We start from the raw sequence: 25,693 nt of genomic DNA on the forward strand, positions 1-25,693 counted from the left end.
CTCCTACCCCTCCCCCTAAGCTGTGTTGAAACCTTCCCCCCACGCCACCTAGAAAGTTGGATTAAACAGACCTTGTTAAACTTCCCTAGGACACCATTCGCTATTGATATAGCAGCTTTCTTTTCAATAACGGCAGTTAAATTGGAAACTGCACCACCCCAACCCCCTGAGTACAAAATGTCCCCCTGACTGGGGTCCATAGCTGTTCAGCAGCCCAAGTACTATTACCATGCCAAATGTGGTGCTTTTACCCCAGAGTGCACAATTTTTTCACCATATGGCTTGACTAATTGGATTTCCTTATTGCCACGTTTTTTCGTTAACTGGAGCTTCGCCTTTAGCCTCTGCTAAATCTATATATTACTGGTATGTACAGGAGATAGGACTATTTTGTCACTACAGCTTAAACCTCAAGACACTACTACTTAAAAAAACACGATGAGAGAAACTAAGGAGAATTTGTAGTCCGATAAAATTTAAAGAAGAAGAAATAGCACTTACCTGCATACACTTGAGAAGCTCAAAGAACTTGTCTAAAAATTTAATAAACTTCCCTCTGAGTTCCTCTGTCCATTCCGTGGGCTTGTGGATCAGAATGTACCTACACATGAAAACGAGATATGAAACAAATTTAGCATTCAAATGATCAGAATTCTCTTATCGCTGAGGAGAGGTGCTTTTGACATGTATATTTGCAGCTATTGTAAAAAATACCATGTACACTGTTCCAACAAATACAGGATGACAGCGCCTTTTACCTTGGTACACAAAGGAAATACATAGTACATGATCGAATTGAATATGACAAAAAGACTACAAAATAAGACACAGGGCGCAGAGGAGCTACATTGGTGTATTAGTGACTTGGTTGCAGTTTAGAATCTTACAGTTGATACAGATAGCGAGATTTGCTTTCGTTTACTGTATAATCGATTATGAACTGTAATGTAACTGTAATACGATCTTTCACGCCTCACTTTTTGATTGGCCCCCCTCACCGAGCATTGAATAATATTTTACCAGGTTTCTAACACGAGACCATGATGGTTTGATCAGTCAAGTTCATATTAGATTCTACAACAGTTCTAACTTGGCAAATCGCGCTATCTGTATTAACTGTGAAATTTTAAAACTGCAATCAAGGTCACAAATTACTTCTCTGCTTTCTCTGCTCCCTGTGAATAACATGGCAACAGTAAGCAAAAACGTGATCACTCTTAAAACCAGAGTGTGTGAACCTGTCGCGGTCCCTGCAGAAAATCAAAAGGGGTGCCCAAATACCAGTCCACACAAGAGGGTCCAACAAAAGCTACCATATTAGAATTGCGTTGTCCTGTGTCGAACGCAATTGCATCCTGGCTTCTGCACTTACTTGAGATCTATCATCATGTAATAGGCTCTCTTCAGTTTATGGAAGGAATGCTTCTGAAACTCAAACGTTCCCCGTTCTAAAATGAAATAGGTCACCATATTAACCAACAACAGTCAGACTGACATAACGTGTACTTAGGGTGCACCAAAACATGTGTCTGATTGTCCGGGACTGTTAGAAATTAAGTTCAGAAGTGTAAACCTTTGACATGAAACAGTTGACTTCAAATTACAGTAGAATTACTTCTGTTAAGACGTATGCAACTCACTTCCAGGCTCAAATTCGGGAGTTGATAATGGTGGAATCATAACAAGTCCACAAAATACAGTCTTCGTGCTTAGATTTTCTTTCAAAGCAACCGAGAAAAGAAAAATCTTGCATACTAGGAAAGAATTAAGTGAATCAAGAAGACAATTAAGTGCCCAATTATTTTTCGAGAATCAAGTTTTGAGCAAAACTTTTTGGACAAGAACTCTTTCTCTCGTACATATATTTCCATCCCAGGGAATGCTTGGGCATGTGTGAAAACAACGTAACAAAGACATCCTTACTCGGTAACAAAAAGAAAGAATGAAAGAGTAAATGCAAAAGTGATTCTCTTATTTTCGGCCAGAGAGAGGAATTCAAACATACCATTTATAGCAGGCCTAAGATGGTCCATAAATGACCCAAGAACAACTTCCAACACATCATGGTCTAAAATCAACATTCTGGCCTAAAAAAATTGAAAGAACATTTCATGACATATGCCGCAAACCTCTGCTGCGTACATGGAGAAGCAAATTTATTGGTCAATATTAACGAGGGGGAAATTTAAAGAAATATTTTAAATACCCAGCACCAGCCAGGGTTGATTCTATTATTTCAAGTCACCAGCTACATTTGTTCTTATGATGTTCTGTCAGACATGATATAGTGGTCCTTATTGGAATGTCTAATAAAGCAACAGCTTGAATTTCGCTATTTTATGGATATTAATATGTCTAGGATTAAATTTCACGATCTTAATCTTCACGAGTATTAGATTTCGCAAATATTACATTTTGTAATATTTTCCCGGTGGTGAAAATCGCGAAAATTAATACTCCCAAAATTAGCATATTGTGTATGTACATGTATGTCTGTTGTATAAAGAAACATAATTGACTTCACTTCACTTGTTATAGGTAGATTCAAAGTCGCCTAATATAAATCTAAGAATCCTTTTATCAAGATTTTCTAGTTTTTCTGCATTTCGCGCTCCACAGAAATGCCATACTGATGAGCAATATTGAAAATGCGGAAGGATGACAGCCTTGTACAGTTTTGCCAATGTCATTTTGATAACCAGTTTTTTTAATTGCAACATGGTGTTAAATTGGGTTCTATTTTCCTATTAAAATACCCCTGGGTGTTGCTCATAGAAGTTCAAGGGAAACCCCTAGCTCCCGTTCATTTAAAAGTGACAGCCTTGACTGTACTAACCCTTGCATGGTTTTACTGTGAGATACACTGTAACAGTACAAAGAGAGTACAGAGAAACTGGGTGGGATATTAAAATTTGAATTACGAACTGGCGGTTTTCGAAGTTTATAAGTTTACAACTGCAACAGTCTTAGCTGGTCATGTATTCAACGCTTAAGTGGTCTGACAATAAAATGCATAACATCTTGTAAGCATAAAATTTTACAAGGCTAGATAGTGAGGCTTTGGTTTGTAACTGGTGTAACTTTGCTACACTCCATCAACTCCAAAAACTGTAATAAGAGTAACACAGGGTCAGTAATAAAGTAACTTACTATTGTGGGAACAGTGAAAAGCTGAACTGACAGAGAGGTCACCTGTGATGGAGTAAACAAAAATTTTTCATTAGTTCCTTAACTTTTGTAGTAGCTTGTACATGAACATGTATGTCAGCATTCAATGGCACCACTGGACATGGTCAATGGGAAACATGGCTGGTCATCGCGGCTTTTTCAAAAGTGACTCATACTATGGTACGAGTTATTCAGCTGAGGAGAATGGTGGATTTCTTTTTATTATATAAACACCAATGATATACCAGGTGAGCTTTTGCGCGAAAACTTGGTACCTTCACATGTAAAAAATAACACCCTTGCTATGGCTACATAATAAATCGTGCCTTTCACACCAAAAAACTATTAAAGTGAAATGGTTTGGTAGTTCATTGGTGTTTATATAATAAATAAAATATTACATGGCCGCTTGGAGATACGAAATTTCTCTTCTTATGTTGAAAAATATTTCACTTGTTCGCTGCGCTCACTCGTGAAATATTTTTCAACACTCGAAGAGAAATTTCGTATCTCTGCGCGGCCATGTAATATCCTCTATCAGTCTTTAACACATTAACGTCATAATCAGTGCACAAAGCACTGAAATCCTTTACTCACCGATACAATGTGCTCGTGATCATCATCAACGAAGTCTTTTTGAATGTGATTATAATGCTGTAAATTCAAGACATTTCTAGCATCAATGCAAGTTTAAACATCTCCACTAATACTTACTCATGATGAGTTACGAGATATACTTAACTATAACTCAAAACACCACCTTTATTCTCAGTTTAATAATTACAAAACTGAGCTATCTGTACAACAGAGTCACTGAGAAAACCATCCATTTTTAGATTAACAAGTTTAATTTTTTTAGTGAATTTTTTCTTTGGCTACTACTAGGAGACTCAAGATCAGCAATCAACAAACTAATGTTACGAGAATACTGAGATAAAGTTATGACCATTTGCCAGGGGCTTTAAAAGCCCACTGCATTCAAAAGTGAGAATTCCTGCCTGCCAAGTGCACAAGAACTGCCTATTTATTTATCATTTAATTTATTATTGTTTTATGTTATAAAGTACAAATGTTGCCACACTGTGCACATGTATGTACCTTGGTAAAATGAATTGCAAAGGCTTTCTTTCCCACAGGATCCATAAACATTCTACAAAAAATAAACCTCACATAAGTCTAAAATGGCACTCCATAGTATGAACTTTGGATCAAGGTTTATTTTTGAAAATGAATAATCATCACAGACACCTTGAAAATTCTGTACTTACGTGTTCATGAACAATTTGTGGGAGTGTGCCCTGGCAACTGTTAGATAAAAACCAAATGTCAGCACAAAAAGATTGCTGCTACACTGTACCACTCGATTCTTCTGTCCCTTGTACTTACAAGGAAGTGATACAAACATGCATGACGATGAATACAAAGATGATTGATCACATTATTATCTTGTAGTGCTAATGATGAGAATGATGTTAACAAAAATAACTGAATACAATGATGATATGATGATGATGATGATGATGATGATGGTAAAGATAATGATGACGCTAATGATAATGACGATGATAACGATGATGATGATGACGACAGTGAGTCAATTAAACATTTTCACGCACGTTTTACCTTACGCTGTTAGTAATAATGTCATAAAGATGGGCTTGACTACACGACAAAAACAAGTTACATTACCTTTCCACAAAGTAGAATCAGCTAAAAGAACTCTCCCAAGCAGATCTGTGTCCTCGTCTTTAGATTCAAGCACAGTATTGCAGAGTATTCTCCTGAGACCATCTGGAAAAGACAGGAGACTGAAATTATTTACATTTATAGTTTGCTAATCAAAAGGATAACTGTACACATGCAAGGGTGTATCGCTCTTAAAGGTGTCTTTACTAGATTTTCCAAAAACTAAATGAGTGTATAACTATGATTAACATCCATCTTAAAAGAGTTTCTTGATTGCCAATGGATACGATAGTTGCCTCCATGATGTTGCCAGCAAATTTTTGATAACAATACAGGTGTTTCGTGGTGTTGCGAAAACTGTTGTTGGTTTGCTTTTGTGTTGTGGAGAGCAGGGGCGGATCTAGGGGGAGGATGCAGGGGGTGTGCACCCCCCCCCCCCCTTAGATGGCCTGCGGTTTTCTAATACAACTGGTATTCTGCAAAAAAAAAAAACTATGTGGTTTATTGGTGTTGAAGTAGAGCAAGAGACGAGTGCACCCCCTCCTAAAAAAAATCCTGGTTCCACCCCTGGAGAGGGTAGTTGTTCACTGTCTTCTCAATATTTTGTATTATGTCATTTGGTGGTAGGAGCAGTCTGCAACACCAAGAAAATACAAGTTTTGGGCTAAAGCCTGAGCCCATCTCTTATTCACTTGAGTCATATTTTATTCCATCAACAGAGCCTAACGACTTCATCCTGGATCTCCCAGTCACTCTGTTATTCGAGATTAACTTTCTTGGCTTCTGTCCAAGGATGTTCTTCTTCTCCAGCCTCTTAGACATGCTACAGCAACAGTGTGTGGGAAGTACTTTTGAAAAGTTATTAGTGTAAATGAATGTTATTCTCAGTCTTTCCACTTCCAGAACATCCTCTACATGAGTTTGGCCTTATGAAAACTAAATTCTAGTCTCAAAAGGTCTCAGATTTTTAATGCTGTAGCTTTTGACCGTATTGCACAGTCTTCATCAGCAATGAATTCTCAGTGTTCTCACATCAATCATAGACTAGAATACATTTTTCAAATAATTTTTAATTCCAAAGTCAAGAATGAGCATTCATAGAATTATGACTTTGGCCTGCTTCTCCAAAGTCAATCATTTAAAATGGTTCTTAGCCAAAAAATTGTCACCATCTTTTGCACACAGTTATTGATAAAATCCTACAATTTCTTAGTCCATTACATCTTTGAACCCCATGTTTGCCTTGTTCTCCAACTTGTAAGCAAAAAATCCTCAACCTTGTACATGCCTTGAAACTCAAAACACAATTTAGGTAAACTGAAGTACAAACCAGAATGAACTGCAATCTTGTTTAACCACCCAAGCATCTGAACGGCAAATATTTGATGGGCAATGACTTTGTGATGCATAACACGGCACTTCAGTGGCTTACGACTGGGACCCGATGTACCACTCTGTGATACAAAAAATATATATAAAAACAGTGTCATAACATTTATGAGAATTTGGATTGATTTACATTGTATTGTCTCAAAGGAGAAAATGTACCAAGTAAGTAACCTACAAAAAGGCCATGTCAGCAAATAAAAAATGCAGTTTATTTAAACTATTTACGAGGTGTCAAATCAAAGGAAAAAACTTACTAGCAGACAGAAGCTTCCGAATCCAACACTGAATCTTTATCAAGTGATGGCTTATTAATTATGTATGTTAATAAGTTTTCTATCCAGGGATTTGAAACCTTGTTTACTTAACCTAGCTTATTTCACTGTGACAGGAGTAAGTAAGTCTTTCTTTTCCTAGCCTTAATTCACAAACAATTAGGACTAGGAGACAAAGAAAATATTGAATCAATCTAGGATAAAAATTTCAACTTGCATTTAATTTTGACCTGTAATACACACCTGCCTCCACAAAACAGCCCCCTTCACACAATGGCCACCAAAAAAATTGGTAGTTTAAAAGGTAGCTATATTATGCATAGGATCAGATGTAACACCACTCACCTTGATTATTTTTCTGGACTGCTCACATTGGCTATAACTCCCTGACCTCACAATTGATCTTCCCTGTATCGTGAAAAACATTACTTATTAACAAGGCGAGGATGATGATTCAAAATGAGGAAGATTATGTAACTTGCGATAGATGAATCTTGGCAGACCTCATCAAATACATCTGCATTTTTGCTCACTAGCATTGTTAACCCACAGAAGTAGCCTAGCCTGAGAAAACAGTCAACGTTATGCATCACACCACCAGTTGGTTTCCCCATGAGATGACACCCAAGGAACAACCACAGATGTTACTGACCAGAATTTGGTAGTGCTTCAGATTGGTTGAAGCAAATTTCCCTCACAGCAGTGACTAATCAGAAGCACTACTCAGATCAGGGAAGTGACACATCATCAGTATGGACTTTCTCCAGTCAGTCCTCATACAGGAAACCAGTGGCGACTTAGCAAAATGTCGGCCCTTTTCTCAGTCAGGCTACAACAGAGGGTGTTGCCTTTAAGTTCAAAAGTTGAAAGAGCTGATCTTAACTTTAATAAGCCAATTGTACAATTCCCAGCTCTTTGCAACAAAATATCTAAGGAAACACGACTGTGTACAAGAGTAGCAGCCATCAAACCAGCAAAAATGCAGGGCGTCTCATTTAAGATTAGTATTGCATGTACTGCTACATGTATGCCCTTTCAGTATTCAGCATTTGATGCAGCAAAAAATGTATACAAAGAATGAATGGCCTGGTATTTCAATTCTTGATACGCATGTACTCAACATCCATATTTTACTGTAATATTTCTCCCTCACCTCCCTGTCAACAGTGTTTGCATAAGCTAAAGCCTGATTTGATGAGCACTCTGGGATAGCTTGCTGTAATGTTCTTATAACCTGACAAGAATAACAGGCAAATTTTCAATTTAGTACTTTTTAATTTCAAACCACTTCACATTCAAACAACAATATTCATACATGTACATTGTATAGTTTGTAAAACTGGAAATGTAAAGAGCCGGTTGAAGAAACTTGTCTTTAAACCCCTTTCCTGCCCTTGGAGTTAATTCTCACAAATAAAAGGAATTCCCAACTTCCTCGATTAATGATGAAAGTTGCTGCAAGTGTTGCACCCACTCTTCAAGTCCTCACAACTTTTGAAGCGTAAGAAGGGCATGAATTTTGCAAAGTCAACAAAACACCATTTTTGGCCAATACAATGTAAGTTGCAATCTCTCAGGCCAACTGGTGTTCATAATCAACTGCTGCAAAATTATTCCAGACAGTTTTTCTCACTGGAACTCTTTTAAATTTTAACATACCTCCTCATAAGTATGTACTTCATCATTGAACAACATTGTGGCAAAAATGTCTTCATTGCAACTAAAAAAAGATCAATGAAAAGTCAATAATATGTCACTTTTAAAGATACCCACAATTCCCGGACCTACCAAGCACAATTTTCATTGAACCCTTATAATGCCTCCTTCATTGAGCATGACCACAGTTTTGTTCTGTCTTAGTAGGACATAGGCTTTGGTATTACATAAAATCCTACAGTGCACTGTAAAATTCCAGTTTGACAGGACTCTTGGCAAAAGTGGGCACAGCAAACAATGGCAAGACTGGATGAAGTTTGGCATCTGGTAGATACACTGTACAATAACACAGGGCTCAAAAAATACTATCCAATTTGAAGCAAGTCGGCCCATAAAACATTATCTACCACAACTACCAGGTGTCAATAACAATATTATTGTTTAGACAGTACTTACGAGACATTCAGGTAGCTTGGAAGTTCATCTGTTTTTTCCCAACAGATGAGATCAATGCAGTAGTTTAAAACAACATCACAGACAGCACTTCCTCGAACAAGCAAATCTGAAGGTAATTTACTCACTGGGTCCTGAATAAGTGTGAAACAAGGCACCAAAACACTGTTACCTTTACTCTGAGACTTCACGCTAATCAATGGCTAATTTGTATGTGTAATCAAATGGTGATGAGTGAAATAATTATTACAATTCCCTAATTTCACGAGTATACCAATTGATTACCTATTCATATCATGGGTAACGAATTACGCTAGCAATCAAGGACTTTTGACATTTTTATCCTGGATCCTGTTAATCGGGAACTCCACTCTCTCAAACGTTTAGAGCTCAAATTTGGCTTAAGTTCAGAATTTTCAGAATTTTTGGACAAAATACCTATTAGAATCCTTCTTGATGTGCTCTTTCATATGTTTAGGTTTTCTCAAGCGTCTTTTAATGCCCTGACATCTTCACTTATAACATTAATTTAAAACTTCATCACCATCCGCTTGGCACTGAGACATACAGAAGGTTGCAAAGGCAATTTTGTAATTTCACATGTAAAATTAATTAATGCTGAAATTTTGCGCGAAAATTAAGGTGTAATTTGTCACCTATGATATTAGGCATCTTTACACTTTTGAACTTTGAAAGACCCTAGTTTACTCTGCACTATGTATATCGAGTGACATGGCTGTTTACATATAGCTGTAAATCCTCAAAAACGGTGAACAACTTGGAAAGGCAAAGAGATGGAGAAGAAAAGTGTCCAGCATTCTAGGAGAGATCCTGTATTATTGTATATGAAGTACACATATGCTGTACCTCATCCATGTCCTCATCTTGTCCTTGCTGATGGACTTCACAAGCATGGCCATCTTTCCAAGCCTCTACATCACCACAATCGCATACTCCACCCCCCTGAGATGTATTCATCTGCAAAATGAACAATTAAAGAATACTACAGAAACCTCTTCAGTTTTTCTTAGAGCACAGCCTTGACTATTGACCAATCAGAGCATTCAAATTTAATTTGATTAGAGAAATTAGCACCTAAAAGATATCTGCCGCTATTGCACTGGCCTATTGTTCTTTTGCGTAGTTCTTACATGGACCATTACTTAATCACACATGTCATTAATGTGAAACATGATTATCCAGGTGAGTGTAACCCTCAGTAAGACTGCTGTTGGTGGTGAGCAAGGTTTGGACAACCTGTGTAGTCTCTGATTCTGATAATAACTTACACACTCAGACAATCCTTTTATTTCAACTAATTATACCAGGACTCTTTGGTTCAACCTGTTTACAATTCCGGATAATCTAAACATTAGTTTTAATTCATTATTGATAGTGTATAAAGTCAGATGTCAATCAATCAATCAAAGCCTTTATTTTAAAACGATAGTTTTCAAAGTTGAAAAGGTTGTGGGGTCGTTTATCCTAGGTAATAACATGCTAATGTCTTGTGGAAATTTACAGTATAAGTCCAAAACAAAGGTATTCATGATAAGAAACAAGATATTTAAGATAAGAAATTTAAATTTATACCAAAACCTAAGATAAATACAGGTGGGTAAAGTTAGCTAAACTTCAGGCAAATTATAATATTCAGAGGGTTCAAAATGTAGATTTTTATATATAAATAAAATCTTTAGATCTGAAAGCGCGTGTGGACACAGATGTCACTTTAACAGTAAAATTTTTACCAGTAGCAATGTTGAAGTAAAATTGTCACTTTAAAAGTAAAATTGTACCTTGTAATGATGATTTTTATGAATGCTTTTTTGAAAGCAGTCAATACAAAGAACACAGGTGTTGTCATAACCACATTCTCTGCAAAAACAGATTCAAAACAAAAAAAATTGATCAAAGCTGGAGCATAAAGTATCACATTTCTTAATGAGCTGCTGTGATACATACACAGTGGAATCTTGATTTTTTAAACTTTCTGGGAAAAAGGAAATTGGTTCAAATCATTGACAGGTTAAAAAAATCAGGGGTAATTAAGTGAAGGGAAGTTGGTTATGGCTTGAATTATCAGAAGTTTCAGGATACTGAGGGTTCGAGAAATACAGATTCTCCTTTATTCACATTTTCTGCCTACAGGTACAGGTAGGCGACCATGTTTGCCACGGAATTATATACTTTGTAATAGACAACCACGTCTATTTGTTTTTCCGGTTTTTTTACAGATACACGTTCAGGTAATTTACCCATACCCGTACACAGAAATGGTGTATCTTAAGGTCTCTATCACTACACGTATGTCTCCCATATCATGTACAGATGTGAACTTCACATTAGAACATTGGAGATTAAATAAGCGCCACGGCATTCTTTCGAGATAGTCCAGTGACTGAAATGAGGGAAAAGAGATCAAGAACATGTACATTTTTTTTGGTTTCTTTTTACTTCCCTATATACTGTTATTAATGTATTTGGCTGTCTATTGTTGTTCAATGGAATGTACATATTATGTAAGATTGTTCACTATCATTCGAAGCAAATTTTTCTTTCTTTTCATTGGCAGAGAGCCCACCACCTGACCTGGAAATAACTGCCTACAACATTTGTTCTGCTCATGCCCAATGTCATCAAACTGTGTTTGGCTTTAAGTGTTTGGCTGCAAATAATATTCTGCAAATGCGTAAAGGAAACCGTGCTTTTCTGCTTCTTGCGATCGCTCTTGCATGAAAATGGCAGATTGCTTCGCTTCCCAAGAATATTCATGAAAAAAACAAACTTGTGATCGAATGATAAAAAAATTATTGAACTCCGTTATTGCAAAATATCGTGATTTGTCAGTGTCTCGCAGATCAATTATTTAATAACTGATCTGCTTGCCACAGACAAATCACAATATTTTGCTCAAAGTTAATTATTTTAATCTAAAGGTACTAATTACATATACTTGATTAAAAAAAACAACAACAACAACATAAACATAATAAATCGTAACTATCTCTCATCTTGGAGGTTATACTGACTTTATATTTCAATTCTAATGACGTAACAAAAATAAAATTTAGCTTAAACAACTTAATTTACCTTTAAAAAAGCTCAAGCTTACTTCCCTTTCGTAATTAAGCTTAACACACCGGTAAGTCGTTTTGGCATTTTCCAGGATAGTCCATTTATTAACCTAACCTTCGACTAACTCGAATTGAAGTCACTAACCTGCAGGAATAAGTTGGTTCTCCATTTTTAAAGACCTTTCCACATAACTGCGATGGTGAGTTGGCACTTTGCAGTTTTTGAAGACCAATGATAGGATCTTCGCCGCAGATATAGTATTCTAGAGGCAAGAAAATCATCCTCTGACATTTCTGTTCGTTTATCAGAGCTTTCGAATTGGGTACTGAATGCATTTCGAAGCATTTAAACACATTTTCCGAAAGATGGTTCATAAAAATGCTTCTGAAGTCCTTCGCAGACTTCCCTCGCTTCAACCATGTTTTTCCAAGTTCAGAGAAGTCTGAATCGGGACTTGGAGGGTTTCCCTTCATCTTAAGAAACTCCTTGTCTACTATTTTCACCCCAGGAAACCTTCAACTGGCAGTGTCTTTCGAAATGAGGAATTCAATGGCCGAACAGTGGGTCTATTTCTGTGGAAATTAACATGGCCGTGATTCTCAGACTGGCAAGGTAGTTACGTCATGTATGGCAAACAAAATAAACCGACTTTTTTTCTGCGACACCTGTGAAAATCTGAAAGCTGAGCTGGAAGAATTCGATGAAACTCAAACACAAACAAAATGATGATTGAAAAGAGAAAGCGACTGAAACTGAAATATTTGTTAGAGTATTTCAGGAAAATGACGGGTTCATTTTTATAAGTAAGACTGACAGACGGCTCACGATGGGACACATGGCAACTTGAGGTCTCGTTTAAAATGGCTAAGACCCCGGGGGGTACTCTCTTATATATGTCATAGGGGTATCTGCCGCCCCAAAGGGTAGGCTTTCCTAGGTGTTTTGGTCTGAAAACGGGTATAGGCTTTGCCTATTTTGGTCTGGAATCGGGTATGGTTTTCGACGAAACTACGGGAGTGTATGAACGTATTTATCATTTCAGTTCCAAATGACAAACTGAAAGAAAGAAAAATATGCAATTTCGAAATGAATTTCAAGAAATCTTTTTTGTTGCTGTTCTAATCTAAGTAATGATGACGTTATTTCTTGGAGGTCAGGTCTGAAAACGGGTTTGAATAATGACATTTTTTGTCTGAAATAGGGTCAGAATTTGGAGCACCAAGCGGCACACGCCCATGTAGAATTCCCAGGAGTACCCTCCGGGGGCTAAGAGCAATAAGGGGCCGACATACAGTGTAACAATACGGTCACCTTGTCATTACAGCTATTTTTTTTTTCTACCCGGCAAAACGGCCACACAGTAGACTCAGGAGCATCGGCTCCTGGTAGACTCTTATAATTTCACCCCGTTAATACGGCCACTCGTTCGAAATTTAGAAAATTAAAATGCCTGTGACATGTCGATATCATTGACCCAGTAACCTGAGCCTGTTCTTGTATTGTTTTTAGACTACAGTAGACTTAAAAGGCATTTATGGTTGCATTTTGTTCAATAGCCGTTTTTTTTTTTCCAGCTTTTGAACAACTGGGGCCTGCTTGTTAAGGATCCTTTAAAATAGCAGCTTGAAGCCATAATCTCAGTAGCTGCTGCAGATAACGCAGGAATTGTCAGTCTAGGAGGCACATCGGCATGTACCCCAGGACAGGACAAATGAGGAAACCCCCAGGATTATACTCATAGTACAAGAGCCGACTCACGGCATAACATCTTTATTGCCGGTTTAAAATATCAGCACATTTGAGAACAAAACAAAAAAACTGAGCGGCCAACGAAGCGCAGATTATACGTCTTCACTTGCATAGTAAGCTTCAATTTTGGCCTCGTGCAAGTCAGTAAGCATATCAGTTTGAGTCTCGAGTTTTTTTCGGACTATGTTCGCGTTGTTTTCAGGCTTTTCATGCACCTTTGCTGAGTGCAAGTGAGAGAACAGGCTCAACCTTCTGTCTTTTTTCTTTCCTGTTGTAGATGCACCCTGCTGCTGGCTTCGATCCTGGCTCGAATCACCCCCAACGGCATCTTTATATTTGTCCCCTTGACTCTTCTTTAATCTTTTTCGTTTCGCACTGACGGTAAAGACAAGAATCGCAGATGAGACTTCACTCACTCGAAAACATGTTTGCATGGTCCACCATGGCCAGGCCCCCACAAACTGCACATCCGAGTAAACTCCAAATACTCCAGCGCTAGAATAGATGAACATGATACACAAAACAAAGTTGTTGACCCCTGACGCGTAGATGAGATAGATGTAGAATTTATCCTTTTTACTTTTGACTTCTTTATTTGCGAAGAGCTTTTTATTTAGTTTGTAAGCAAGGATAAAGTAACCAATACCGAGTACAGTTCCCCAGAGTATGAAAAACACTTGGCAAAACACAAGCATGGCCTTAGCTTCGACAAACGCTGAAACGACAAAGTCTGTTATCAGTACCAGAGCGAAGTGAAGTAGGATTATTTTAATAATGATGCTAAAATTTTGCATTCTTTGGGGTCCGAGGGAAATTTTCGCTGTCTCCACTAGAGAGAGTATGACGAGACAGTCCGCTGATGTGAGACAAGGGCTTGCCAATGACCATATTACGCGCATGATATGTACGTTGTTTATCATGGTTCCTTGAAGATAGGGGTCTGTAAAGAGCACAAATGCACGAGTGGCGCCCAAAATTAACATGACAATGTTCAAACTGAAACCCAGATATTTTTGATCGAGTCCCGCGTAGAGTCCATGCCCGATGAAGTATGATGAATAAACTGCAAACCCGAGAAATATGACAGCGAATACGTAGACGTGCATCTCCCAAGCCATCCCCCATTCTTCGTACGCTTTTGGCCAGAAAGGGCCGGGCTCAGGCCAGTCCTCGGCTGAGACCTCTGGTTCAGATCCGGGTTCATCTGATGGAATCTCACTCTCAGCCTCGGGACCACCCTCGGGACCGCCCTCGGGTTCAGCCTCGGATAATGGTAGAGCAAATGGATTGCACACCCAGGCGGTTGAAGTCTCTGATTTGTTTTCTATGTCATTCAAAGACACGTTTTTATCAACCTTCTGATTACTCAGACTTTTTGTATGAGTATAAAACGTGGTATTTAATGCTGAAAACGACTTATTGCCCTCCACACAGATGAATATTGCTGTCACCAGCAGAACCTGAGAATCAAATGTATACACAAATACTGTTAAGGCTTGTTTGTTTAATTTATGAGCATCATAGAATTGTTTGCAAAGTACAGTCGAACCTCTCTACAACGGCCACCTTGGGGTCAGAAGAAAATGGGCGTTGTAGAGAGGTTGGCGTTACGTGGAGGCAGAGGTGTCAGATGGCAAATTCTTTTTAGGGAGTACAAGATGTTTATTGTGCTATGTTCTTGCTCACTGTACCCCATAATGCTTCAATAATAAATAATATACAGAGAGATAAAATACACCAAAAAAATTGAATGATGTTTTGAATCAAAATGTTAACGTGACAAAACGCACAAGAAAATGGAATGGACCAAAATAAAAAAAATGGAACACCATCAATTTCCGTAGAACGGCTATCTTGAAAAAATATGAATTGTAAACTAAAGCTTCATTCCTAAGGATTCTACTCAAAAAAATTGAGGGCGTTACATGCGCTAAAAGACCGAGAACCACTTTTTAAAATTTTCTGTACTTTTGTCTGTAAGAAAGTCTCGGCAAAAATTACAGACAAATATATGGAAAATCTAAAGCAAGCCTCTGGAGAAATTTAAGCACAGGTACTCCCCCAAATTTTTTTTAGTACAATCCTTTGTTTTGTAGCTTTAGTTTAGAAGTCAATCGTTTTTCAGAACAGCCGTTTTACGGAAATTATTCAACATTAGATTCTCATACAAACACTATAATTTCTCACACGTTTGCCAATACTCGTTAAGATGGTGTCGAAAACCGTGACAAGGTCTTTTAAAAACAATCAAAGATCCCGATAATCACACGAAGCTGGCGCAAAATTTCCAGCAATAGAGAGCTTCAGATTCAAGGACGAAAACTTCATTGTGCTTTTTCTCACCTCAACATTTAGTACGCTTATTTCCGTTGAAGGAGGTAGAGCCCTCTCCGATCCCTAAATGATAAAATTCCTGACAGTTGATAACTACTTTCTTCTTTTTTTCTTTTTTCTTCTTTTTTCGCTACTACGACATTCTCGCTAAAACTCGTAGTAGAATGATGACGGCTACCAGCATAGTCCCTAGGCGTTCTCGGCTCGGTCAATCCTGGACTCTACCGTGAGCTGTGACGTCACCGAGAGATACACGCCGAGAACGCGTTCTCTCGCCCGCTCTTTCCCAGACTTCGCGCGGACAACGGGGCAAGAGAGAACGCCTAGGGACTAGGCTGGACGGCTACCACGTTTTCCCGCCAAAATGACGTTGGCTCACGCGCGTGCACCTCTTTAATAGTATTGAGAAATTAAAATCTCCTACTCGTAGTCGTTCTCGTCTTAGAATCTATTAAAAGCTCTCTAATTTCAAAAGGCGGTACGCGTACCAAGGCAAATGTTACTTCAAAACATCATACAAAAAAAACTAACCTGGTACAGTGAAACCCCCCTTTACGGACACTCGCTTAAAACGGATACCTCATTATTACGGACACTTTGCTTTCTCCCTGGCGAAAGAAAGCCCTTATATTTTCTCTTAATTCAACCCGGGACCCCCCGTTTATACGGATGGTTTTCTCTAGCGACGGAGTCGAAGTCGGAGTCGTAAGCGGAGTCATAACCGCGACGGAATCGGAGTCAGAAGAATCAGAACGTTTCCATTTCTTCCGACTCCGCTTACGACTCCGTCGCTTACGTTCTGCTTCTGATCTAGTGAAAACCAGATTGTCGGAGTCGGAAGCAGCAGCGGAAGGATAAACCAATCACAATGCACGATCCCCGCTTTGTGATTGGTTTAGTTCTTCGAATCCGCTTCTGCTTCCGACTCGTAAGCGGAAACAAAACGCTGTTTCACTCGATTGCAAAATGCAAGCAAGAATCAGAATTTTGCTTTACGCATCATCTGCCGCCGCTGGTGTCGTTTGCACGTAAGAAAGGTTGAGGTCATGTACAGTTCGGTAAGGAATCGTTCCACAGTGTAGAATTTTACGTGTAACAAATCTAACCTTATAGCCAGTCCTATTTGTATGTTTTTCATCCTTCATTTTTTTGAATTGGACATCTCGTTCTTCTATGGCTTCGGATTCAGCAGAGGAGGCATTAGAATTTTACAATTCATGACGTCATAGTACATTAAAGTTTTCAATTATCATGACATTACGCTATGATGTAACGTATTCCACTTCAGCGAGCTAAAAAATGCTAACGCAATTTATTGCCTAGACTTGCCTACAAGTCCAGCTCAAATGTTTTCACGAGCACGAAGCGCGAGCGGTAGGTTTTTGATGTTTTCCGCGGCATAAAGCGAGCGAATCATACACGGACTGCGGACAAGGCAAATTACAAAGAATTGACATTTAAACTGCAAAGGACCGCAAACAAATATGCCGCAGAAGTCAGTGTGTCTACTCAAATTACAAAGAGTTCATTTCTTGTTATTCTGCGAGACCTTCTCAAGGCATGATTTCACCTTTTTCAATGTGATCCTTAATAAAATGCGTAACAACTATTATTCTCAATCTAAAACCCCCTTCAGTTCTGTGGCTTTCCCACAAAGGCGTAGAGGCATAAACAGGTCACTTTTGAGTAAATTGTTATTCAGTTTATGGTGACGCGCTCTTTGGAACAACAATTACCTAAACGAGCGCACAAATAAAGAATTTCATTGAGGACGTTATCGCGGGGTAGATATAGAAATATTTTCGTGGGTAAATCACGCAGCGATAAATTTCGATTTTTTTTTTAACGAGATGGTACAGGTGTCGTCAACAATACTTGTCCAGAACGTAGGTGAGACTGGCGTGGAAATAGCAGCCTTGCAAGCCGGGCTCTGTCCTACCCACGAGTAAGAGAAAACTCTGGGAACGAGATTGGGAAAATAGCTCTTCCGCATGTAGTTATTTTTATTTTATTTCTTTTTCCATGCTTAATTAGCCAACATCTTAGAGCCAAAGGATAAACGAGCGTTAGCCTACCAAGAATGCAAGATCAGAGTAGTCATTCGATGAGAATGTGTCACTCGCGGCTTATAATTACTTGTCAAAAAAGAAGTTGTTATAGTGAATTAAAAGAGTAATGGCAGAATTGAACGGGGAAAAAGATAATGTTAGCTTTGAGGTAATTTGCTTAGCTTTGCAGTTATATTTCGGAGCACAAGCGGAATTCAAACATGGGATTTCAGATTCCGAGTCCATGAGATACTGAAGTAAAAAGCATAGTCTTGATTATTCAGGTTTGAGCCCATTTTTCTACAGGGGCGACACCTTGCAAGTGGAAATTTTCCTGTCGGATTTGTTTCTATTTTTTGAGTGACATTTGGTATCTTTTTCAGACTCTATATCTTCAAACAAAGCGTCATCTGCTGAGTACTTCCTTTGCAAGCTGATTTTTCGCTTTTGCTCATGAAGAGCAGTAAACATGCTCTCTCGCCTCACGTCAAGGATTTCAAGTCCTGGACGATCTGCCCCTTTGAGTTGATCGCCGACTTTCTTATCAGTTAAGGTATAATCTGGGGTCCCAGGAATAACCGCGCGAGTACTGGTGGTCGTGGTCTCACTCCAGCATTCTCTACTTATTTGGGGTATCGAGTCTGGAACGGGCCCGAGGTGTTGAAACGGACCGAAAGCTATTCCTCTGAGAGCAGTGTACAAGCTAACGACGCTACCCATGTCTGCAGAAGATGCCCTTTCACGTTTAAAGCAGTCTGCCCATTTTCTCGACTTCGATTTCGAGGAAGTTCTCGCCTCCATTGAATCAAAATCTTTATTATCTGTTACCATAGCTACGGCTCGCTTTACTCGTGTACGTTTCGCGCTCACTGTGAATATGAGCACGCACGCTAAGATTTCACTAAAACGCGAAAGGGTCTGAAACGTCCACCATGGCCAAGCGTCCACGTATTCTACATCAGAATAAACACCAAAAACGCCAAACGCCGAATAAATTACGATCCCACACAAGAAGTAGTTTGCAGCACCAGAGGCGTAAATAAGACAGATGTAAATTTTGTCTTCTTTTTCTTTTGGTTTTTTATGGCTGAAGAGTTTTTTGTCAAGTTTATATCCCAGAATGAAATTTACTGTTCCCAAAACGCTGCCCCACGTAGCGAAAAACAACTGACAAAATAGTAGCATCGCTTTAGCCTCCACATGATCTGAGACCACACAGTCAGTGGTTATTACAAGGGCAAAATGAAAACAAATGATGGCCACGTTCACCCATGCTTTCTGTAGTTTCTGTGGAGCGATGGAAATTTTCGCGGTCTCAATCAAGGCCAAAATCATCATACAATCTGACGCGGTCAGACATGGCCCAGATAAGGACCAAATAACACGCATGACCACAGTGTTATGAATAATGCTTCCCTGATGGTATGGGTCCAAGAACATGACAAAGGCCCTTGTATACCCAAAAAAGGCCACCAAGATGTTTAGGCTCAAGCTCAGGTACTTTTTTTGGAGACCATCATAAACATTGGCGATGACGTAATAGTTTGCGTACAAACCGATGGCGAGAAATACTGTTGCGTAGAGATAAACATGTAGTTCCCAGGCCCATTCCCAAGTCTCGTATGCCAAGTTCCAGCGAGGACCGGGCTCGGGCCAGTTTTCTGCCGTTGGTTCGCCTATGGTTCTTTCAGCGTTGGGCTCTGTATAAGCGTGACCTTGACTTCCGGTGGGTTCTCCTTCCGGTTCAGACTCAGGTTCGGCCCTAGGCTTCCTCGGTGCACGCTTAGTCAAAAGTTGTATATCTAAAATTAGAAAAAGAACCAATTTGAAACAGTAAGTTAGGCTTAAAATCCTTTTTTTCTTCTTTTTAACACCCTGTTAAAAATTTGTTGATTAAAACAAATCAAACCGACAAACAGCTGCCTACTTCGTCGAACGCCACCCCAAACTTCAACAGTTTGGCAACAAAACATGCCATGTTTTCACCCAATTAGAACATGACTTTTCCTCACGTGTACACACTTAGATCCAACCGACGGTAATTTATACAGACGGTTGGTATTTACTTTAACTCTTGGACTAAATGATCGTCAAATAAAAGTCTATAAAGTTCTAAAATTTAACCGCCAACTTTCAAAATTGGAAAAAATTGACCGTCAGTTGTCAAAGCTACCTCCCCATTTATACTCTCTTTAAGGCACCTTCCGATATCAATCTTACACCCGGCCTAAGATTAATACTCAGATACGTCGAATGAAATGACATCAGCAGTAGTAACTGTCGGATGGTGCGGGACACGCAAACCACCTTCAATGCGGCGTAGTTTATGACGGTTAACTTTCTATTTGAGTTTATATTTGGAGCACATACCTTGTCCCGCCAAAGAAAACAAAGCTTCGTTTTTTAAATGCTTTCTTGATATTAACAGCTGCTTTCCCTGAGGTCTGGAATCCAGCTCGGATAGTAGAAGTAGAATCTAAAAAATTACCAAAACAACCGCTTAATATAATGAATTTATATTTCTTTTCACGAGGCTCGCCCATCTCAATTTACGTTAAAAAAACTGAATATAGAATGTACGAGAAAAAAGAGAAAAAAAAATGGCAGGTACAAAATCGCTAAGTCGATTACAGAGATAAATGTTATAGAGATGGTAAAATATAATAGGACTTGCCTGACAAAAAAAGAATTTTTTTCCGCAGAGATGTAATCGCCGTGATGGTGAAAGCAAGAGGGGATGAACGCGGGAAGGCATGCTCCTTTATACGAACACTCCCTTAGGGCGATAGAATTGGTTGGCTCTTGAGAGAGAGGTTAGATTGATGTGAGTCGGAGCCAGGTAGACCACAAAGGCATATTGTATCGACATAAATAACATTATGCCCTAACATAATGTTTGGTTTTCTTTTCCTGTAGTATTGTTAAAAAGCAAACGATTTCGTTCTGAATTCGCCATCGCTGTTTCTGGTGCAGCTAAACATACCGCCAAAAAACTATTTATCAAAAAAAAATTATCGAAGTCTCCTTGGCTGAAAGTCGGTTTACATGGGTGAATTTTAGTGCAAGTTTAGGAGCGATTTCAAATTGCAAGCGTAATTAAGGTAGCGGGGTTTTTGTGATTGGTCGCTGCTAGATGGTTGCTATTCCGAACTTGTGCGAATATTTATAGGATTTATTGGCGCATTTTTGAGCTAGAGTAACCAAAACCTATATTGGGTCTTTTCTCTTGGTTAATAAGTGTTTACATCAGATGAGCCCTGCGGTTACGACTGAGTTTAAAAGATTGGAAAATCGCCATAAAATCGCCCGCGGAATTGCAGCAAAAGTCACACTTAAGGATGCCTCGCGCCAAAAATTTGCATTTTACTTTTTCCTATGTGCTAATTTACTAACTGTGTTTCTTGAAAATTTAATTTCCCTTAGCTAATGAGCAATTTATCATGAATATTCAGTATGCAATTACATGATATTTGCCATGCGATTTGCAATAAAAACTGTAATTGTAATCGTAACTGTAACTTGTTTTTTTTAAAGACCACAAATTTCACGCGTCCTATGCGCCCATGCAATTTTGTGGGACAATATCCACACGATTCCCTTGTGTTAAAATTCATACTTGACCCCGAGGCTTGGGGGAATACACTGTAAAACGAAAGAAAAATATCATTCATTATTGAGCCTCAAGATGATTTCTTTTATTTTATTCCCTCAAGCCTCGCAGCCAAGTATGAATTTTGATATATCGGAATAGTTGTATAAAATAATTCGTTTATATTTATTTCCATGCACTATAGGTTCTTAAATACCATAAATATTATACTAGTCCCGTAAATATATGAGTCATCAGCCTTTGCCAATTTCTTTGGCGCCTTATTATCCCAAGAGGGAATGGTTTCTATAGAGAATTCAGTTAATGAACTTGGCAGCAAAAAAAGAAGAATTCAGTTGTTTATTGTGCATTATAACGAGGTGATTTTTCCTTTTTTCGTCTTTGAATGAAGCCACTAAATGAAACTTTTAACATCGAAGGAAGTCTGAACCATCTTCAATTGTCGAGAAAGGACTTTTAAAACGCTTCCCCTTAACAACCGTCTCGGTTCAGTTAAAATTCGGTAATCGTTGAAGAATGGCAGTCGCCTACTGAGCTTTTAAACAGGGTATTTTAACAAACCAGACTGTTGGCATCATGGCAACCTCTCATGTAATATGTTATCCACACTTAGTGCTAAAATTCGTTTTTATATTTTTTTCGGTTTTTGCTTTACCCATTTCGCGTTTACTCCTTCCAAGGGGGACGATATTCCGGATACACCACAATTGCAACAAAAGTAAAAAATAGTGGTAGAATAAAAATGCATTAATATTTTATGATATTCTTTCCGAGTTCTTGCGCCATTGTTGTGGGTACAAGCCCACGCAGCTGAAGACGAGTGTGTCACGCATGGGGCGGGAAACCTCATAACTCGAGCGGCAAATTCTTTTTGATGAGATCTCTTTGGTAGCTTAGACAAAACAAAACAAAATAAAACAATTTACTCAGGGAAACATTTGTCTAGTTATACGTTTGAGCTGCTCTTGCAAGAAGAATTTGTAATGAGTCTTAAGGTTGACGGATTTACACTTGCTGGCCTGATCTGTTGGCCCACGTAAAAGCCAGCCGATTACAGATTACGACATCCACCGCGTCGATTTTCTTGAGTAACTGTTCCAAATGCGAAAAACGCCGAAATACGAATTGGCGGATTATAGAATCTGTTAAACATGTCTGTTCCAAATCGGGCGGACAAATCGCAGCTTGGCCTAACCAGGCTGGTAATACTCGGTGAAGAAACAGTAATGTTTGTCTTCCGAAAAACAAGCCTTTTGACTATAAGACGTCTTATGGTCCTCGTATTGCAATTAATTTTCAAAGCTTGGAGGAGCTTTTACAGGTGTCCCTCGTTCGACGTTAGAAACGGAGTCCTTCAATGTTGCTGTTATTAACTTGCAAAACAATCATAGCTACCTCGATACATTCATTTTCGTACAATTATCTAAACTTTTTTCTTCTCCAAAAAATATAGCTATGAAAGCACAGCTCTAGTTTTACGTGACCAGATAGACATCTGGCAATGGTAATTACACCGAGCCGGTTCATAATGCATCTCAGATATAATCAGTCAACACTTTTTGGGCAGCAAAGAACTATTATGATTATTAATGTCTTGTAAAATTGTCGCCTTCTTATTGCAAACGACTTTCCTTAGTTAGTTCTGTATGAACTGTCCCATATCGCGAAAATAAACATGTAGCCTGCAAAAATTTAGAGGTCGATTTTATTCCGGATATTTGAAAACGAGTCCAGTAAAACTGAGAAAATCGAAAAATAAATAAACAGACGAAGCAACAGTGAGTAGAGTTTGTTACTGGACTGCAATTGAATGTGCATCTTCAGTGTATAGATAACAAATAATTAAAGTGCAATGTAAAAACCAAAAACCTTACCATTACCACCACTGCAACCATTGTCACTAAAGTTATTTTGCGCCGTATTTCCAACATCATTGCCAAAGTTTTCGTTGACAAGAACCTTGAAAAAGATAACATAAACCTTAAGCTGGGTCAAAAATGACTTGAACTAATGGACGTTATGACATATGAGGTGTTTGCACTTTTTAATTAAACTTAAAATGGCTAAATTTGAACCTGAGTAAACTTGAATAAAGGATCGCGAATGGCCAAAGATCGTAAATCCTCATTAACGTTTGAGCAAATAGACTTACCAGAAATGTCGTATCGGGGCAAATGAAAGTTTTTAAAAGTGTATTAGATCGATTCTTAAGAAGGCACACGCTAGCACAGTTGGTAAGTTGCTGTTTGAAGATTCTAATGTGATGCATCTGTTTGTACTATGTAGAGCACCAGATAATTTACATAATCTGCGTTCACAAGGGCCTCTGAGAAATCTTAAGAAATGCAGTTTGAAGATAAGGCTAACGATTTGGATTAAATTTTGTTTGCAGTCGTTGGTAAGCAGTTTCATATAGCACCACCAATAATTTAATGAGAGAGCCAAAAGCCGACAGAAAGTTTTCTTTCTTTTCAGCTAAGGAAGTCTTCTATCTCGTTAATTTTAACAATTTAAAAAAAAAAGCTCACAAATGAAACTGAGACGTATGAAAACAATGGAGATGCCTTATTAAACTTTCTTATTCTTTTAAAACAATAGGATACATGTCTTATCGAATTTTTTTTTATTCTTATCAGAGGCGACTATTGGAAAGAAGTCATATTGACGAACCAAAAAAGACCAGAACTTCTTATTTATTGTTGACGTTCACTTTGTCTATTGATGGAATTGTCAAGCTTGTTCGAAAAAAAATAAAATTGAAGAGGTGGGAAGACAGCAACGGCCCAAATAATTTATGATATCTAAGCCAGCTGCCACAAAATTGTCACTGACATCAGTTATACTTGAGCCTTGACAATGACGAATATTAGCGTGGGCCCTCTTCTTCATGCACTAAGAATGGCACTAACGAGAATAATTTTTTTTTTACAAAAATCTTGACATTTTCCCAAATTCATATGTATATATATATTGACATATACACCGAATTGTTTTAACCGAGGTGGATACAAGCACTGCCATATAATTTTGTACAATTCCTCCCCCCATGGTAGGTTGACTTCTCCACAAAACTTTCATTTTGGTGGGTGCTTGGATCGACACTTTCTACAATGTTTTGGCAGATGAAGGATGTTGAGGAATATTGTTTTCGCTTAGTTTAAACATTTTCTGTTTGGACTGCTATTCCCTCCTGTGCCGCAGTTGTTGCCAAATTTAGATAACTCTATTATTTTTCATAACTCTAGTCTTACTATTGGAAAGCGGTTCTGCAAGTCAAGTCGTTCATGAACGTATTTTAGGGCCTGTTTACATGGAGTGGGGGACCCCGGTCTAGTGGGGTTGGTTTCTTTTGTTTTCACGCTCTGGGGGACACAAAACCAAAGAAACTTACCCCACTAGACCGGGGTCCCCCACTCCATGTAAACAGGCCCTTAAAAATAGAGTAGAGCTAATTTGAATAGAAACTAAGCACTCTTTCCAAATAAAGCGTCAGACGGCCGACATCACGAGATAGATCGATCCGTTAACTACCTTATTTAAGACATTAAAGTGTAAAATGATCTAATCTGCAACGTAACTAGAAACTTCTAAAAACTTGACTAATGAGTTTAACTTACAGCGGCATTATTATCTAATAATCAAATGATGGATTCTATCAAGCGTCTCTTTTCTGTCTATTTAGTCATTTAGATTAAAAAAGGAAGGTTAAATGAATGTGCTAGAAGGCTTAAGAACGTAGGCGTTTCTGTGCATAAAACAGCTGAAGAAACGAGATTGCATGCAAGGGCAAAATCTTTGGCAGGCGTATAGGGAAATGTGGACCAGGATTTTCCCCACCCCACCCCCGTCTGCCTCGCGGGGAACCCCATATGTGCGCCACTTATTTCTCATAAAGGTTCCCTGTGTCTTCATTGCTTAGATATTAGCTTTCTCTTATAATTAACAGAATCTTATAGCCCTGGCTTAAAAAATTGACAGGATATTAGCAACAGAGCAGAAAACTAAATTAGCTCAAATGCTTCTTAACTTTTTTTTGCGAAAAGATTACTTGCATGTCTTCACAGGGGAAGGGTTAAAGTTTGCTTAAAAAAGAAATCATTGCCTTGTATTGCTGGTTAAAGGTACTCTTGACAATTAAATTTCGGATGGGCGAGTGCCAGTGGGACGTTGGAACCGCAGTCCATACTCGAAGACTAATTATGTTCAGCAGTACTTTGCCATTTTATCTTAGACCGTACATCTATGAATAA

General features: G+C 38.5%; 3 protein-coding genes across 3 annotated transcripts in view; all 3 read right to left on the minus strand.

Moving 5' to 3' along the window:
• LOC140942643 (E3 ubiquitin-protein ligase UBR2-like) overlaps positions 1 to 12,277 on the minus strand; it is a 78,736-nt gene extending 66,459 nt beyond the window's left edge. The window contains exons 1-16 of the mRNA XM_073391579.1: positions 11,847 to 12,277; positions 10,424 to 10,502; positions 9,492 to 9,602; positions 8,628 to 8,758; positions 8,175 to 8,235; positions 7,669 to 7,749; positions 6,861 to 6,923; positions 6,185 to 6,308; positions 4,858 to 4,959; positions 4,437 to 4,473; positions 4,267 to 4,318; positions 3,766 to 3,822; positions 3,151 to 3,192; positions 2,006 to 2,087; positions 1,373 to 1,448; positions 502 to 601 (exon numbers count right to left, since the gene is read on the minus strand). Coding sequence (XP_073247680.1) covers positions 502 to 601; positions 1,373 to 1,448; positions 2,006 to 2,087; positions 3,151 to 3,192; positions 3,766 to 3,822; positions 4,267 to 4,318; positions 4,437 to 4,473; positions 4,858 to 4,959; positions 6,185 to 6,308; positions 6,861 to 6,923; positions 7,669 to 7,749; positions 8,175 to 8,235; positions 8,628 to 8,758; positions 9,492 to 9,602; positions 10,424 to 10,502; positions 11,847 to 12,175 — 1,527 coding nt within the window. The 5' untranslated portion in view covers positions 12,176 to 12,277. The remainder of the gene's footprint in view (positions 1 to 501; positions 602 to 1,372; positions 1,449 to 2,005; positions 2,088 to 3,150; positions 3,193 to 3,765; positions 3,823 to 4,266; positions 4,319 to 4,436; positions 4,474 to 4,857; positions 4,960 to 6,184; positions 6,309 to 6,860; positions 6,924 to 7,668; positions 7,750 to 8,174; positions 8,236 to 8,627; positions 8,759 to 9,491; positions 9,603 to 10,423; positions 10,503 to 11,846) is intronic.
• A 1,179-nt stretch (positions 12,278 to 13,456) lies between these two features.
• Positions 13,457 to 16,930, minus strand: LOC140943489 (uncharacterized). Its single transcript, XM_073392583.1, has 3 exons — positions 16,892 to 16,930; positions 15,795 to 15,848; positions 13,457 to 14,911 (listed from the first exon to the last, which is right to left on the minus strand). The coding sequence occupies exons 1-3, from the start codon at positions 16,928 to 16,930 to the stop codon at positions 13,544 to 13,546; spliced, it is 1,461 nt and encodes a 486-aa protein (XP_073248684.1). The 3' UTR covers positions 13,457 to 13,543.
• Positions 16,931 to 18,036: 1,106 nt separating this feature from the next.
• On the minus strand, positions 18,037 to 23,712 carry LOC140943490 (uncharacterized). Its single transcript, XM_073392584.1, has 4 exons — positions 23,596 to 23,712; positions 23,313 to 23,402; positions 20,204 to 20,309; positions 18,037 to 19,635 (listed from the first exon to the last, which is right to left on the minus strand). Exons 1-4 carry the CDS (start codon positions 23,710 to 23,712, stop codon positions 18,134 to 18,136), a joined length of 1,815 nt encoding a protein of 604 aa, XP_073248685.1. The 3' UTR covers positions 18,037 to 18,133.
• Between the last annotated feature and the right edge of the window lie 1,981 nt (positions 23,713 to 25,693).

Source organism: Porites lutea, chromosome 7 (assembly GCF_958299795.1).
Source record: "Porites lutea chromosome 7, jaPorLute2.1, whole genome shotgun sequence".
NCBI lineage: Eukaryota > Metazoa > Cnidaria > Anthozoa > Scleractinia > Poritidae > Porites > Porites lutea.

Excerpts from the sequence above, each read along its gene's own strand:
- LOC140943489 (XM_073392583.1), bottom strand. The coding sequence starts at position 16,930 with ATGAAGGATGAAAAACATACAAATAGGACTGGCTATAAG. Across the intron at positions 15,849-16,891 it reads CAAATAGGACTGGCTATAAG|GGATCGGAGAGGGCTCTACC; the intron begins GTTAGATTTGTT and ends TTTATCATTTAG. Across the intron at positions 14,912-15,794 it reads TAAGCGTACTAAATGTTGAG|GTTCTGCTGGTGACAGCAAT; the intron begins GTGAGAAAAAGC and ends TTTGATTCTCAG.
- LOC140943490 (XM_073392584.1), bottom strand. The coding sequence starts at position 23,712 with ATGCATCACATTAGAATCTTCAAACAGCAACTTACCAACTGTGCTAGC. Across the intron at positions 23,403-23,595 it reads GCCCCGATACGACATTTCTG|GTTCTTGTCAACGAAAACTT; the intron begins GTAAGTCTATTT and ends ATCTTTTTCAAG. Across the intron at positions 20,310-23,312 it reads GCAGTGGTGGTAATGGTAAG|ATTCTACTTCTACTATCCGA; the intron begins GTTTTTGGTTTT and ends GTAATTTTTTAG.